Source organism: Giraffa tippelskirchi, chromosome 13, assembly GCF_054371585.1.
Source record: "Giraffa tippelskirchi isolate mGirTip1 chromosome 13, T2T-mGirTip1v1.2.pri, whole genome shotgun sequence".
Classification (NCBI taxonomy): domain Eukaryota; kingdom Metazoa; phylum Chordata; class Mammalia; order Artiodactyla; family Giraffidae; genus Giraffa; species Giraffa tippelskirchi.
Genome location: NC_137287.1, coordinates 31897772 through 31912532, shown reverse-complemented (window position 1 = coordinate 31912532; position 14761 = coordinate 31897772). Strand labels below are relative to the sequence as shown.

General features: G+C 46.6%; 1 protein-coding gene across 1 annotated transcript in view; it reads right to left on the bottom strand.

Annotated features, from left to right (window-relative positions):
- The window catches only part of TVP23A (trans-golgi network vesicle protein 23 homolog A), a 33330-nt gene that overhangs the window by 3101 nt on the left and 15468 nt on the right, over positions 1–14761 (bottom strand). Inside the window, exons 3-6 of the mRNA XM_081561086.1 lie at positions 5281–5425; positions 4010–4099; positions 3649–3777; positions 996–1124 (exon numbers count right to left, since the gene is read on the bottom strand). Of these exons, the coding sequence (XP_081417212.1) occupies positions 996–1124; positions 3649–3777; positions 4010–4099; positions 5281–5425 (493 nt within the window). The remainder of the gene's footprint in view (positions 1–995; positions 1125–3648; positions 3778–4009; positions 4100–5280; positions 5426–14761) is intronic.

Below are 14761 nucleotides of genomic sequence, written 5' to 3'. Positions count from 1 at the left end.
GCCTGCAAGGCTGCTTGCTCAAGGTCTTGGCTTAAAGCTTCACTGTTCACACTTAAGATAGCTCGAACCATTCCAGGAAGAGCCTGGTCACATTTGGAAGATCTGTTTGTTGCTTCTAGAACTCAGGCTAGGTTTAAAAAAATTGTTACAGCTCTTAATTCTATTGTTGTGGTTTAGTTGCTAAGTCATGTTCAGCTCTTTGCAACCCCATGGACTGTAGCCCACCAGGCTCCTCTGTCCATGAGATTTCCCAGGCAAGAATACTGGAGTGGGTTGCCGTTTCCTTCTCCAGGGGATCCTTCCCACCCAGGGATCAAACCCACGTCTTCTGCATTGGCAGGCAGATTCTTTACCACTGAGCCACCTGGGTGGTAGTAGTGTTAGTCATGTCAGTCATATCCAACACTTTGCGACCTCATAGACTATAGCCTGCCAGGCTCTGTCCATGGGATTCTCCAGGCAAGAATACTGGAGTGGGTTGCCAATCCCTTCTCCAGAGGAGCTTCCTGACCCAGGGATCGAACCCAGGTCTCCTCCATTGCAGGCAAACTCTTCACCATCTGAACCACTAAGGAAGCCCTCTATAGTTGAAAGAAATCACTCAAAACCAACAATAGCAATCACAAAAGGACAAGCGCTGTGTGATTCCACTTACGTGAGGTCCCTAGATTAGTCAAATTCGTGCGGGTAGAAAGTAGGTGGTTTCCTGGAGTTTGTTGGGGTTGGGGAGAAAGTTAAATGTTTAGTGGGTACAGAGTCTGCTTGGATGAAAGAGTTGTGGTGGCATGATGATGTGGGTATACTGAACTGTACACTTAAAAATGGCTAAAAGAGTAAATTTTGTTGTGCATATTTTAACCACGAACACAACCCAGCTAACACTGGCAGTCTGGCTGATACGGAAAAAACATCATAAACTGCCACTGCCAGCAGGCCTCCGGGACTTTCAAGTGTCTGGACATCAGGGGTCCAGGAGTCAGACTTCAGTAACTCACCGTCTGGAACACCGTCTGGGACAGAAAACTGGCTGTGACTTTGCTGATGTCGCTCTCGCCTCCCATCTTACACAGGATGTAGCCGTACAGGTTGGCGGCTTGGAGAGAGATCCCAGCTATCACGAGGGCCTGCACTCAGACGAAGCAGAGGTCATTCTCCTGAGAGCACGGATTGAAATGTTCCTCCCAAACCAAGCAGGAGTGGCTCCGGCCCACACCCACCAGTGTTAGCCAACCTTTATGGAGAGCTTCCCTGGTAGTTCAGATGGTAAATAATCTGCCTGAAATGTAGGAGACCTTGGTTTGATCCTGGGGTCAGGAAGATACCCTAGAGAAGGGAATGGCAACCCACTCCAGTATTCTTGCCTGGAGAATCCCATGGGCAGAGGAGCCCAGTGGGCTACAGTCCGTGGTGTTGCCAAGAGTCAGACATGACTGAGCAACTAACATAATAATACAGATACTCAAGGACACCTTTTAAACACCAGAAACCAGAGAGGCTGGGGCCACTATCGTCCCACTTTACAGGGAGAACATGCAAGTCCAGGGAAGCTCAAGGTGCCTGAAGTCCCAGAGCTGGAACGAGACTGAGCCAGGATCCAGACTCCAGAGCCCACACACTCAATTATGCTGTGGCTCATACCATCTGTGGATATTTTGTCTCCTCATGGAATGAGCCAGCTCATGGCAAAGCAGTGTCATAACTCAGAAATAAAACTCCAGAACCCTGAGGCTGGCTTATTCCTACTGAGGCAAATTTCCTACCTATCCAAGCTAGGATGTCATCCACTTTTTCTAGAAACACCTCTCAGCAGCATTATTCATACAGGCCAGAAGGTGGAAACAACCAATGTCCATCAGTGGATGAACAGATAAACAAATCATGGTCCATCCAGATTAGGGAAAGACCCTGATGCTGGGAAAGACTGAGGGCAGGAGGAGACGGGGATGACAGAGGATGAGATGGTTGGATGGCATCAATGGACATGGGTTTGGGTAGACTCCGGCAGTTGGTTATGGACAGGGAGGCCTGGCGTGCTGCAGTTCATGGGGTCACAAAGAGTTGGACACGACTGAGCGACTGAACTGAACTGATTCAGTCATAAAAAAGAAAGCAGTACTGATACCTGTTACAACAGGGATGAACCCTGAAAACATTGTTAAAAAGAACCAAGTCACACAAGACCATGTATTGTATGATTCTTTTATAGAAAGTGTCCAGAGAGCCAAATCTACAGAAACATAAATTCATGGGTGGCAGGGGGCTGGGATGGAGGAGGGCAGGGAACAGGGGCGGTGCAGGGTTTCCCTGGTAGCTCAGCTGGTAAAGAATCTGCCTGCAATGCAGGAGACCCTGGTTTGATTCCTGGGTTGGGAGAAGGGAATGGCTACACACTCCAGTATTCTTGCCTGGAGAATTCCATGGACAGAGGAACTTGGCAGGCTATAGTCCATGGGATCACAAAGAGTTGGACACAACTGAGTGACTAACTTTCACGAACAGGGGCTAGGGGAACAGAGGCACGGGGAGGGTCATGGCTAAAGGGCTCAGGATCTCCTGGGGTGATAAAAATTTCCTAAAACCAACCGTGGTGCTGGCTGCACAACCCTGTGAACAGACTTGCTGCTGTTGTTTAGTTGCTCAGTCGTGTCCAACTCTTTGCGATCCCACTATACAATCCATGGGGTCGCAAAGAATTGGACATGACTGAGCGACTTTTGCTTTTTCACTGACTATAGCCTGTCAGGAAGCATTTAACAGGAGGCTTCCTGTGTGCTGTTTTCCGTCTTGTATAAATCCTCTGTTCCTTATTAGCTCCTGAATGCAGGGGAATCTATGCATTACCTTTGTTAGCTTTGCCATACAGTGAAAAGTAACCATTTACAACTCTCTTCCCTTCTGATATGGAAAGTAACTATTTACAACCCCCTCTCTTTGAGATTGATTCTAGCCTCATGTTTTCTGGATGACTTGTAAGATTTTTGATTCTTATCTCTACTGAGAAAAGCTATCTTGTTAGACAGTGTATATGCCCACAATATGTTGAATAAACGCCCTGTTCCATCAGAACTCGGCACCCCGTGTCTTTCTTCATTTTTCTCTCTCTCTCCTTCAGGCTGCTTCCACGGAGCACAGGTGTCTGCTGTGTCTACTTACTTGCCCAGGCTTTCAAGACTTCTTTGAGAGGGCACCCTGAGCCTACGTAGATGGTGCTTTTTTTCCTAGAGTTATATTGACATTCTGTGTAAACCAGGGAATATCAGCCTCTTTTCTTCCTTCTTTCTTTTACTTTCTTATCGTCGACTCCATACCACCAGGTTCCGTTCCATTAAAGGACCACAACAATAGCCCCCCAGGCTCCTCTGTCCATGGGATTTCCCAGGCAAGCATACTGGAGTGGGTTGCCATTTCCTCCTCCAGGGGATCTTCCTGACCCAAGGATCGAACCTGTCTCCTGCTTGGCAGGTGGATTCTTTACCACTGAGCCACCTGGGAAGCTCCTGAATCATACACACAAAATGGGTGCACTGCCTGGTATGTGAATTCTTTCTCAATAAAGCTGTTTCGATCCATCGATTGCTTAATCAAGAACAAAAACCCACTTCTGCAACTGCCAGTTCTGTACAGACATCCGAGCGAGTGTTGCCTTACCAGCCACTTGAGCTTCAAGGAAAATAAGGAGCTAAAAAAGAACACGATCCAAATCATGGGACAGACGATGAGGCCAAGCCAGAAGACCCGCGCTTCTGCCTCTGTGGCAGCCACTGTGTCTGGAGAGACCTGTGGCAAGAAAGAGATTCAGTTGCACAACTCGTGAAAACGGTCCCAAAGGAGCATGCTCTGATTTTCATTACTATCACACGTGCTTCTGCCAGTGGGGACTCGGAACAGGCACCAGCCTCTATGGGCCTTGTGTCCGGCAGGGAACAGATCGTGCAAAGCTCAAAAGGAACCCATAGGGACTTTCCACGGCCGTTTTCTCGGCTCTAGCTTGACAAGTATTGGAAGATACCTTTCTGGCTTCAAAAATCCAGTGGCTTTTCCCATCTTCATCAATCTGGTTCCACCAGCGAAGGCCCACCATGAGTCGTCCAGTTACATTCTGAGAAAAGTGGACAGAATGCTTATAAGCAGATCACAGGTCAAGAAAGAGGCCTCATCTTTTCCTGGATGAGCAAAAGTGACCAATTCCTGTGGAACCTGAGGAGAGAGGGACTGAACAGGGACTCGAAATCAGTTTTGAGTCTATGATTCTTAAGTCAGCTTACCTTAAAGAGCAACCTACCTGTCCATCGACAAAGGAATGGATAAAGAAGATGTGCTACAGATATAAAATGGAATATTACTCAGCCATAAAAAGGAATGAAATAATGCCATGGCAGCAACATGGATGGACCTAGAGATTATCACACTGAGTGAAGTAAGTCAGACAGAAAAGGACAAATATGATACAGCTTATGTGTGGAATCTAAAAAATGATGCAAATGAACTTATTTACAAAACAGAATTAGAGTTACAGATACAGAAAATAATCTTATGGTTACCAGGGCGGGGGGGGGGGAGTGGGGGAGTGATAAATTAGGAGATTGGGGTTGACATATACATACTACTATATGTAAAATATATATATTTTATCCCTTCTCCAGCAGATTTTCCTGACTTAGGAATGGAACCGGGGTCTCCTGCATTATAGGCATATTTTTTACCAACTGAGCTATCAGGGGAGCCCATATATAATAGATAACTAATAAGTACCTACAGTATAGCACAGGGAACTCTACTCAATACTCTGTAATGACCTACATGGGAAAAGAAGCTAAAAGTGAGCAGATGTACGTATAACTAATTCCCTTTACTGTATGCTGGAAACTAACACAACATTGTAAATCAACTACATTCCAATAAAAACTTTTTAAAATGAAGTCCCATTCAGAAAAAAAGATTAGGCTCCCCAGACATACATATATACATATATATATATGTCATATATATATGTATTCCTATTTATAGAATTTTAAAATATATTATTTATAATATTACATGTGAAATTTACAAAAAACCCAAAACCCTATGGAGTTGTCTCCTTCACATAGTACGTGTCTGCAAGCATGACAGTGGCCAGAAGCCATTTATTCAACTATGCAATGTACTTTTTTCCTCTGATTTTAAGTGATGTCGGCTCAGTATTTTTAAGTCCGCATAAGAGTCGGTGTGCGGCTAGAAACGCAGCCTCGTGTTTCAGGACAGAGGGGATCACAGGTTGCGGGGGGGGGCGGGTCTTACCTTCACAGACCAGAAGTCAAAGGACAGGAGGAGAAGCACAGTGACAAAACAGCCAACGAAGCTCTTGCTGAACCAGTCACAGCCTACGTAGGTGATGATGGCACTCACGCGGAAAAACAGGTGGAAAAACGTGGCCACCGGGTGCCTAGGAAAGAACCCAGAAGCCCGCTCAGACCAGGGCCCCAGGGACAGTGGTCAAACTCGCTCTGTGGTTTCCACAACCCACGTGTTCCCCGTGCATTTCAACCCAAACTCCACCAGGGCACAGCTCAGAGAAAGCATCACTTGCCTAGAAGACTTGAAACAGTCCTCATCACACCAACATTTTTCCCACCCTCGAAGAATCCAGTACTTTCCCATAATCTAACTCCAAATATCACTTGCCCTCTTCAAAACTGGGTCACCTTTGAAATGTGTCATGACACTGATCCCTGCCTTCCTATCTAGCAGCAACAATGACCAGTTCCCCCAAAGGGAAATGTTGGGTTATTCCGTCAGTAATTGAGCTGCTTGGTCACATGCAGCCCATGGCTTCAGAAGCCTCACATCAGCGGGGGCCCCATGGGCATGTCCAGGTTCAAACCACTGGCGCTGGTGATGAGTAGCATTTTAACCCTGGAGCTAGAAAGCGGGCCGTGTGCGACGGCAAGGGGTGGAGGAGGGATGGACTGAGGGATGCATTAGCCGATGCAAAGTGTTATATATAGAGGATGGATCAACAGCAAGGTCCTCCTGTATACAGGGAACTGTAGTCAATATCCTATAATAAACCTAATCGAAAAGCATATGAAAAAGAATGTATATACATGTATAACTGAATCACTTTGCTGTACAGCAGAAACTAACACATTATTGTAAATCAACTCTACTTCAATAAAATAAATTTAAAAACAAAACAGAAATTGATCCTGCAAGCCCCATTCAGTTCAGTCGCTCAGTCATGTCAATTCTTTGCAACCCCATGGACTGCAGCACACCAGGCCTCCCTGTCCATCACCAACTCCCAGAGTTTACTCAAACTCATGCCCATTGAGTCAGTGATGCCATCCATCTCATCCTCTGTCGTCCCCTTCTCCTGCCCTCAATCTTTCCCAGCATCAGGGTCTTTTCCAATGAGTCAACTCTTAGCATCAGGTGGCCAAAGTATTGGAGTTTCAGCTTCAACTTCAGTCCTTCCAATGAACACTCAGGACTGATCTCCTTTACGATGGACTGGTTGGATATCCTTGCAGTCCAAGGAACTCTCAAGAGTCTTCTCCAACACCACAGTTCAAAAGCATCAATTCCTCGACGCTCAGCTTTCTTTATAGTCCAGCTCTCACATCCATACATGACCACTGGAAAAACCACAGCCTTGACTAGATGGACCTTGTTGACAAAGTAATGTCTCTGCTTTTTAATATGCTGTCTAGGTTTGTCATAACTTTTCTTCCAAGGAGTAAGCATCTTTTAACTTCACGGCTGCAGTCAGCAACTGCAGTGATTCTGGAGCCCCCCAAAAATAAAGTCACCACTGTTTCCCCATCTATTTGCCATGAAGTGATGGGACTGGATGCCATGATCTTAGTTTTCTGCCCCATGACAGGCAGCAATTCATTGCTGGGGAGAGAGGGCAGGCAACTTGACACTAGCAAACTAACCCAGTATTGCCAGATCCGATACTGCGGGAAGCAAGAAATATCTTTTGTGGGAAATCTGATTTTTAAATGACGGCCACTAATTATGTCAACAAAATGCCGCAGGCTGTGTTTCACAGGGCCTGGGAGCCTTCAACCTGCCACATATAAAGGCAGCCAGCAGGCCTTCGGGGGACGAGCCTGCTTGATCTCTGAGAAGGAAGGCGGTCAGGGTGAGCACCCTGGAGGCTCCTGTAGCACGGTGGGCTCCTGACTCCCACGGGGATGTCAGCTAAGATTCAGGTGCAGGGTGTGTAATGACCTCTGCACTTACTCCTCCTCTTGCAAAGGAAGAAGGGGCTGTGCCCAAGGCCAGCTGTTCTCCGGAAGGTTCTCACCTGTGCCTTTCAGATGCCGAGCTCTCCTGGCGACCGAACCAGTGGCATTTAAGAATTAGATGTGATCGCATGGTACTTCCAAACCTGATTGTTCCAGAAGATGAGACTCTGGGGAATCTCTTACACTGTTTTCTTTTGATCATGCCACATGGCATGTGGGACCTTGGTTCCCTGAACCAGGATCAAACCCATGCCCCCTGCAGTGGAAACGCAGAATCTTAACCACTAGACCACCTGGGAAGTCCCCCTCTGATACCTCTTTTTGCCTTACACATGATTGAGGATTTAATTGTCTTAACATAATTTCACCCCCTTCACCCAAAGATGCATGTGGTGCATGCTCAGTTGCTAAATCGTGTCCAACTCTTTGCAACTCCATGGACTGTAGCCTGCCAAGCTCCTCTGTCCATGGAATTTCCCAGGCAAGAATGCTGGAGTGGGCACTTCCCAGGTGGTGCAGTGGATAACAAAACGCTTGCCAATGCAGAGGACATGGGTTCGATCCCTGGTCCAGCAAGATTCCACATGCTGTGGAGCAACTAAGCCCATGTGCCACAACTACTGAAATCTGTGTGCTTTAGGGCCTGTAACAAAGAGTAGCCCCCACTCTCCACAACCAGAGAAAGCCCTCACTCACCAATGAAGACCCAGCACAGCCATAAATAGATAAAATTATTAAAAAAAAGAATGCTGGAGTGGGTTGCCATTTCCTCCTCCAGGGGATCTTCCCAACCCAGGGATCAAACCCGAGTCTCCTGCGTGGAGGCAGATTCTTTACCACTGAGCCACCTGGGAAGCCCTTCACCCAAAGATAAATGAATCCTTTTCCAATCTCCTTTGAGGGCAGAGACCATTTTTATATCTCCAAGAGCACCTGGCTTTAAGATTCTCAGCAAATATTTGTTGTGTTGAACCTTGTAATCCAGTCCCTTCAGGCTTACTGGGAACATCTGTCTATTTTGTAGAACAATACAGACTTAAAAGGTGCACAGAGGCCCAAGTGTTCACTAACCCAGGGTGAAACCTGGAAGTTATGCCTTCGAATAAATCCCCTGCCCACCCACTGTTTTTCTTTTTCTGACTGTGGTTTCCTGAAATAAAATGTAGAAAAAATTCCACTTGTTGGAAGGTTCTGCTTATTTAATTGAGTCCTGGTTAACTGACTGTTTCCTCAACTTGAATGGACGGTATCAATATTGTTGTTGCTGCTGTTGTTTTAAGTATCCAAACCAAGCCCAAAGCAAGCAGAAAAGGACACCTACTGTACTTTCAAATAATGCTTTAATCCTGTTTTACGTGGACTGTTCTCTGGACAACCCTCCAAACCCTCACCCCGTCTCCCTGCAGTCTGCCTAGCCTGGGCCCCCGTCCATCCCTCTCCCTCTGCTAAAACAAATGCGATCTCAGAGATCTAATTCTGAGAGTTTGGAAGGCCATGGTTTGAGCCTGCCCACTCTTCCCTGATATGGGGTCCCCTGTGCCCTCAGCCTTCTCTCTGGCCACCTCTATAGCCTTGGAGCACACATGAGCCAACAGTCACCTCTACCTGTCAACGCCACCAGCTTCCAGCTCCCTCGTCCCAGGCACCCACCTGGTGGCCATGTTTTGAGAGGCAAACAGTACAGAGGTGCCCGACTGCCAGGGTCCAAATCCTGGCTCCAACCTGAGTAGCTCCACAGCCGTCTCTAAGCTGCAGAACTTCTCATTGCCTCAGTCTCCGCTTCTGTAAAATGGGAGGGCCCACGGGAGCCACTGCTGAGATTATTCGCTTAAAAAGATCAAGTGAAGATGGCAGGTATACAGTGCCTGAAACACACACCATGCTTAGTCATTATGAACAGCTGACAGTCTCACACGTGCTCAAAACCGTTACACGTCCAAGGAGCCAAACTGTAAAATTCCCCCTCTGACCACAACTTTCTCTCTCTCACTCCCCAGGGGCTGACTTTTCATCTCTGCAGGGATCCCCCAGGACTCCTGATCTCCCCCATAATGCCCCAGCCCCTCCGCTTTCACCAAGGAAACTTGCTCATCCTCAACGTTGTGCGATCAGTCATGTCCGACTGTTTGTGACCCCATGGACTATAGGAAAATCATGGCTATGTCCTGGTTTGGGGGCTTCACTGGTGGCTCAGTGGTAAAGAATACACTGGCCAATGCAGGCGATGCCAGAGATGTGGGTTCGATCCCTGGGTTGGGAAGATCCCCTGGAGTATAAAATGGCAACCCACTCCAATATTCTTGCCTGGAGAATTCCACGGTCAGAGGAGCCTGGTGGGCTACAATCCATGGGGTCGCAAAGACTTGACTTAGCGACTGAGAACATCCTGGATTCACAAACTCCCGTCCGAGGGCCAAACCTGGCCCACTTCCTGTTTCTGTAAATAAAGTTTTATTGGAATGCAGTCATGCTCACTCAATTCTTTGGCAGAGCTGAAAATATTTACCCAGAACTCATGCCAATCCCTGCTCTAGCCAGGCAGGAAAAATTTGATGATGAAATTAGGCTCCATTCAAGACAAACCAAAATGAATAAAACTGCCAGTAATGACCTCTCCCCCCTACCTCACCGCCTACTTCCAAAGCTATAGGGCAGAAGCTGCTCGACTGTCAGAAACAATGGATTGTGCTAGAAGTCAGAGCAGTGAAGGTAAGTGGGGCAGTGACTGACACACGAGAGGGCTTGTGATGCTGGAGATGTCCCACATCTTGATCCCTCATGTGCATCTGTATAAAAATTCATCCACCTGTACATCTAGGATGAATGCGATTTACTGTATGTACGCTGCTGCTGCTGCTTAATCACTCAGTCGTGTCCAACTCTGCGGCACCATGGACTGGAGCCCACCAGGCTCCTCTAACTGGGCAAGAATACTGGAGAGGGTTGCCATGCCCTCCTCCAGGGGGTCTACCCAACCCAGGGATCAAACCTGTGTCTCTTACGTCTCCTGCACTGGCAGGCAGATTTTTTGCCACCTGGGAAGCCCTTTAGTCACAACTGCCCCCAGTTGGAAGCACGTGATGTCCTTCAATAGGTGAATGGATACATCATAGTACATCCACACAAGGAATATTCTATTTTTGGTGCAAAAAAGAAACGAGCTCTCAAGCCATGAAATGACAGGAAGGAACTTTAATGCACACTGTACAGTGAAAGAAGCCAGGCTGAAAAGACTACATACTGTATGGATCTAACTCAATGACATTTTAGAAAAGCCTCAGCTATGGAGACAGGAAAAAGATCAATGGCTGCCAGCATTTAGAGACAAGGAGGATGAATAGTTGGAGCCCAGGGGATATTTAGGGTGGTGAAACTGGTCTGCATGATACTGTCATGGTGAATACATGCTATCATACATTTGTCAAAGCCTATAGAAGGCATCACCGACTCCATGAACATGAATTTGAGCAAACTCCGGGAGACTGTGAAGGACAAGGAAGCCTGGCGTGCTGCAGTGCATGGGGGTCACAAAGAATCAGACACATGAGCAACTAAACAACAATGGAAGGTACAACACCAAGGGTGAACCCTGACGGAAACTATGGACTTAAGTTAACAATGCCCTGGTTCATCACAACAAATGTATGCCACTAATGCAAGATTTTAACAATAGGGGGAACTTTGGGGTGGGGAGGGGCTTAGGGGAACTCTCTGTACTTTTTGCTCAGTTTTTCGGTAAACCTAAAACCACTCTTAAAAATGGTCACAGGTTGGGGGTGGTGCTCTGTCTAGCCAGAGTAAAGTCAGGGGTGGGGTTGGAGAGGACCATGTACCCCAGGCACACACATCCCCTTTCCCACAAACTTCCTTTTTTTAAAAGATTTTTTTTTTAATATGGGCCATTTTTAAAGTCTTTATTGAATTTGTTACAATACTGCCATTTCATGCTTTGGTTTTTTGCCTGAGAGGCGTGTGGGATCTCAGCTCCCCAACCAGGAATCGAACCCAGACCCCCTGCAATGGAAGGTGAAGTCTTAACCACTGGACCGCCAGGGAAGTCCCCCTACAAACTTCTAAAGCACATTCAAATTGGGGGCAAAAGTTTGATTTAATTCTCCATTCAGCAGTGACTTAATAGTCTCTTTAAAAGTTGCCCTTTATTGGTTTAAAATACTTTGAAAACTAAAAAATAAAAATAAAATAAAATAAAATACTTTGAAAACTAATTCTTTATCAAACACCCTATTTTAAATACTCCTATCATCTTTCAAATACTCTGAAAAGCCTTCTGCTTTTCACTGTGGCAAAGGTCTGAGGAAAGACAGTCTTTTCTCCTTCCTTTACTTTGCTACAAAAATAACATCTGAGATGATGTCTAGAATTTGCTCCAAAATAATTCGGGGGCGGGGAGTGGGTGGGGGTAAAGATGAAACAGTCTGACCACATGTTGATCATGACAGAAGTTGGGCAATAGGAACACCAGGGGCATTGTTCTCTGTACTTTTATGTAAATTTGAATTAAAAAATAGAAAAATAAAGAAATCATCAGAGGTAGACTCGACTTTGCATTGAGGCAAGGCACGTTTCAGAAAAAAAAGAATAAAAGGTCTATAGGTTGCTATTCTGGGGGCCATCTGTGGTCAAAAAAAAAAATTCAGACCTAAAAATCCCCAGTTGAGTAATTGACTGCTACAGCTGGACACATGAGGAAAATTCCAGAAAGTAGGTCCTTTCTTCTGGGCTTACCAGTTCCTCTGCAAAAAAAGAAAAGCCACCCCTTTTTATGGAGTAAAAATGCCCACCCACCTCCTAACAGGACAGTCAGTACAGTGAAAGACAGAAAGCCTTGATCCACACTCACACTCCATCCTTGCTGTGTACATGGTTTTGGACAGGGCATTAAACTGCCCAGAGCCTCGGTTTACTCATCTGTAAAATGGGAGAATAGCATTTAACCTCAGATGGCCAAGGCTTCTAGGAGGAAAAACACCTACCGTGCCAGACCAGAGTGGGGCACATTGTTAATATCACTCTACCTATTGTTTGACTCATTCATGGTCAAAATTTTTGAGAATGGGAGAAAGTGAGAAAAAGGCTTGTCTGGTGATGATCTTTTTGGATGCTTTCCGTTGGATGCTTTTTCCTCATTGTTGAAAAGAAGCAGGATGCTACTATATATTTCTTCAGCCCTGGCACCCACTTAGAGTCAGGCAGCTCTCGTGCTAACAGCAGTGTGTCACCAGGAAGATGTGGCAGGGAAGGGGACCCCAGAGAGTGATGACTGAGACCATATCCACCTGTTCCCCTCCTCTCGTGCCCTGGAGCTTGTTAGCAATGCAGGATCGGTGGCCTACCCCAGGCCTCCTGAGCCCAAATCTTCATTTTAACGAGATTTGCATGCTCATTGCCATCTGGGTGTCCTCCATTTTCAAGGTAAACTCAGTCGTGAGGACAAAGAAGAAGGAAGGAACCCACACTTAAAAAAGCCTTGCTAACCCAGCGGGTGAGCCATGGGGGCTAGATGGACTTTTCTAGAATGCTCCAGATGCAGCGTGAGCGCCATCACCCCTCAGACTCCCAACTTCTTGTTTCAGATGACAGCACATCCTCGTCCTCGCCCAACATCTGGGACGGGAAGGCAGGTCTAGGGCTGCTGGGATGTCTGAACAGACGCTAGTGCTAAGCCCTCAGAGCTTCGATTCAAAGGTCAGCACACAGAGGTCTGCCTATGGAAGTGAATAGAAGAACAGACTTCCCTCTGGACACCACAGTTTTCCCCTCTAGTTTCTGTTCTTTGTTTCTTTTTAAAGAGACATCCCATCTTTATCAGCTGGGTATAGTGGTTTAGTCACTAAGTCGTGTCCAACTCTTGTGACCCCAGGGACTGTAGCCCACCAGGCTCCTCTGTCCATGGGATTCTCCAGGCAAGAATACTGGAGTGGGTTGCCATGCCCTTCTCCAATCAGCTGTGTATGCGGAGCTGCAAAATGCTGGGCGAAGGGAACCCCTAGAGATGGGTCAGTGGGCCCCTGGCTGCTCAGCCCTGGATGGGCCCTCTGCAGGGACCCACACTTCTCCTCGAGGGGCACCAGGGCTGATTCCTCCCCATGGACTCTAGCTACTGCCCAGTGCCCAATGCTGCTGTTGCGCGAACCATGGACCAGATTCCTTAAAGACCCAGCATTTTCAAATGAAATGGGAACACAAATGAGCTGAAAACAGGCCTTCAAACAAAACCTTGCACACAAAGTTTCACGGAGGCCACATTCACAGTCACCACAAGGTGGAAACGGCCCAAACGCCCATCAATGGACTGTCCATGCAATGGGGTGTCACTCAGCCATGAAAAGGAGTGAAGCGCTGGAACCGGCTCTAGTGTGGGTGAACCTCGAAAACCTTAGGCTCCATAAAAGAGGCCAGACGCAAACACACAGATACTGTAAGATTTCACTTATGTAAGCTACCTGGAAGAGGCAAATTCATAGAGACAGAAAGCAGAATACAGGCTTCCGGTGGCTGGAGGGAGGAGGAATGGGGAGTGATTGCTTCACGGACACAGGTTCTCTATGTGGGGAGTTGAAGGGGTTCTAGAGGCAGATGGTGGTAACAGTGACACAACAGTCTGAACGGACTTATTGCCACTGACCTGAAATGCTTAAAATGGTAGATTTTTTTGGTCATGCATATTTAACCACAACTGAGAAAAAAAAAAAACATGAAAAAATTATTGGAGTACTGATGCATGCAACGACATGGAGGAACCTTGAAAATATACTAAGTGAAAGAAGTCATACATTAAAGGTCCCATATTGTAGGATTCCATTCTTGTGAAAAGTCCAGAATAGGCCAACTCATAGAGACAGAAAGCAGGTAAGTGGTTATCAGAGGCTGGGGGCACTGCAGGGAACAGAGAGTGACCGCTTAATAGCTATGGGGTTTCCTTTTGGGGTGATGAAATTATTCTGGAATGAGACAGTTAGGATGGCTGCATAGTACTGTCAACATCCTAAATGCCACCAAATAGTTCACTTTATTATTATTTTTCATATTTATTTATTTATTTGGCTGTGCCAGGTCTTAGCTGTGGCATGTGGGATCTAGTTCCCTGACCAGGGATGGAACCCGGGCCTCCTACACTGGGAGCTTGGACTCAGCCACTGGACCACCAGGGAAGTCCTGAACCGTTCACTCCCAAATGGTTACAATGGTCAATTTGATGTTATGTTATTCTACAATTTAAAAGGGAGAAGAAATTGGGGTGTGGGGGAAGAGAGATGCTGCCTTCATCAGCTCTCCTTTGGGGGGCAGGCGAGGTGAGTAGAGAGGGTCCTGGGTACAAGTTCAGAGACAAATTCATAGATTCAAATCTCAGCTCCATCCCTGAGGACCTGTGTGACCTTAAGTGACTTAACCTCTCTGTGTGTCCCAGTTTCCTCATCAGTAAAATGGGATAAGAGTCAGGACTGTTGAATTGCACAACACCAGGAGGCATCATGCAATCATTGTTGGTGTGAATCATGTTCCCT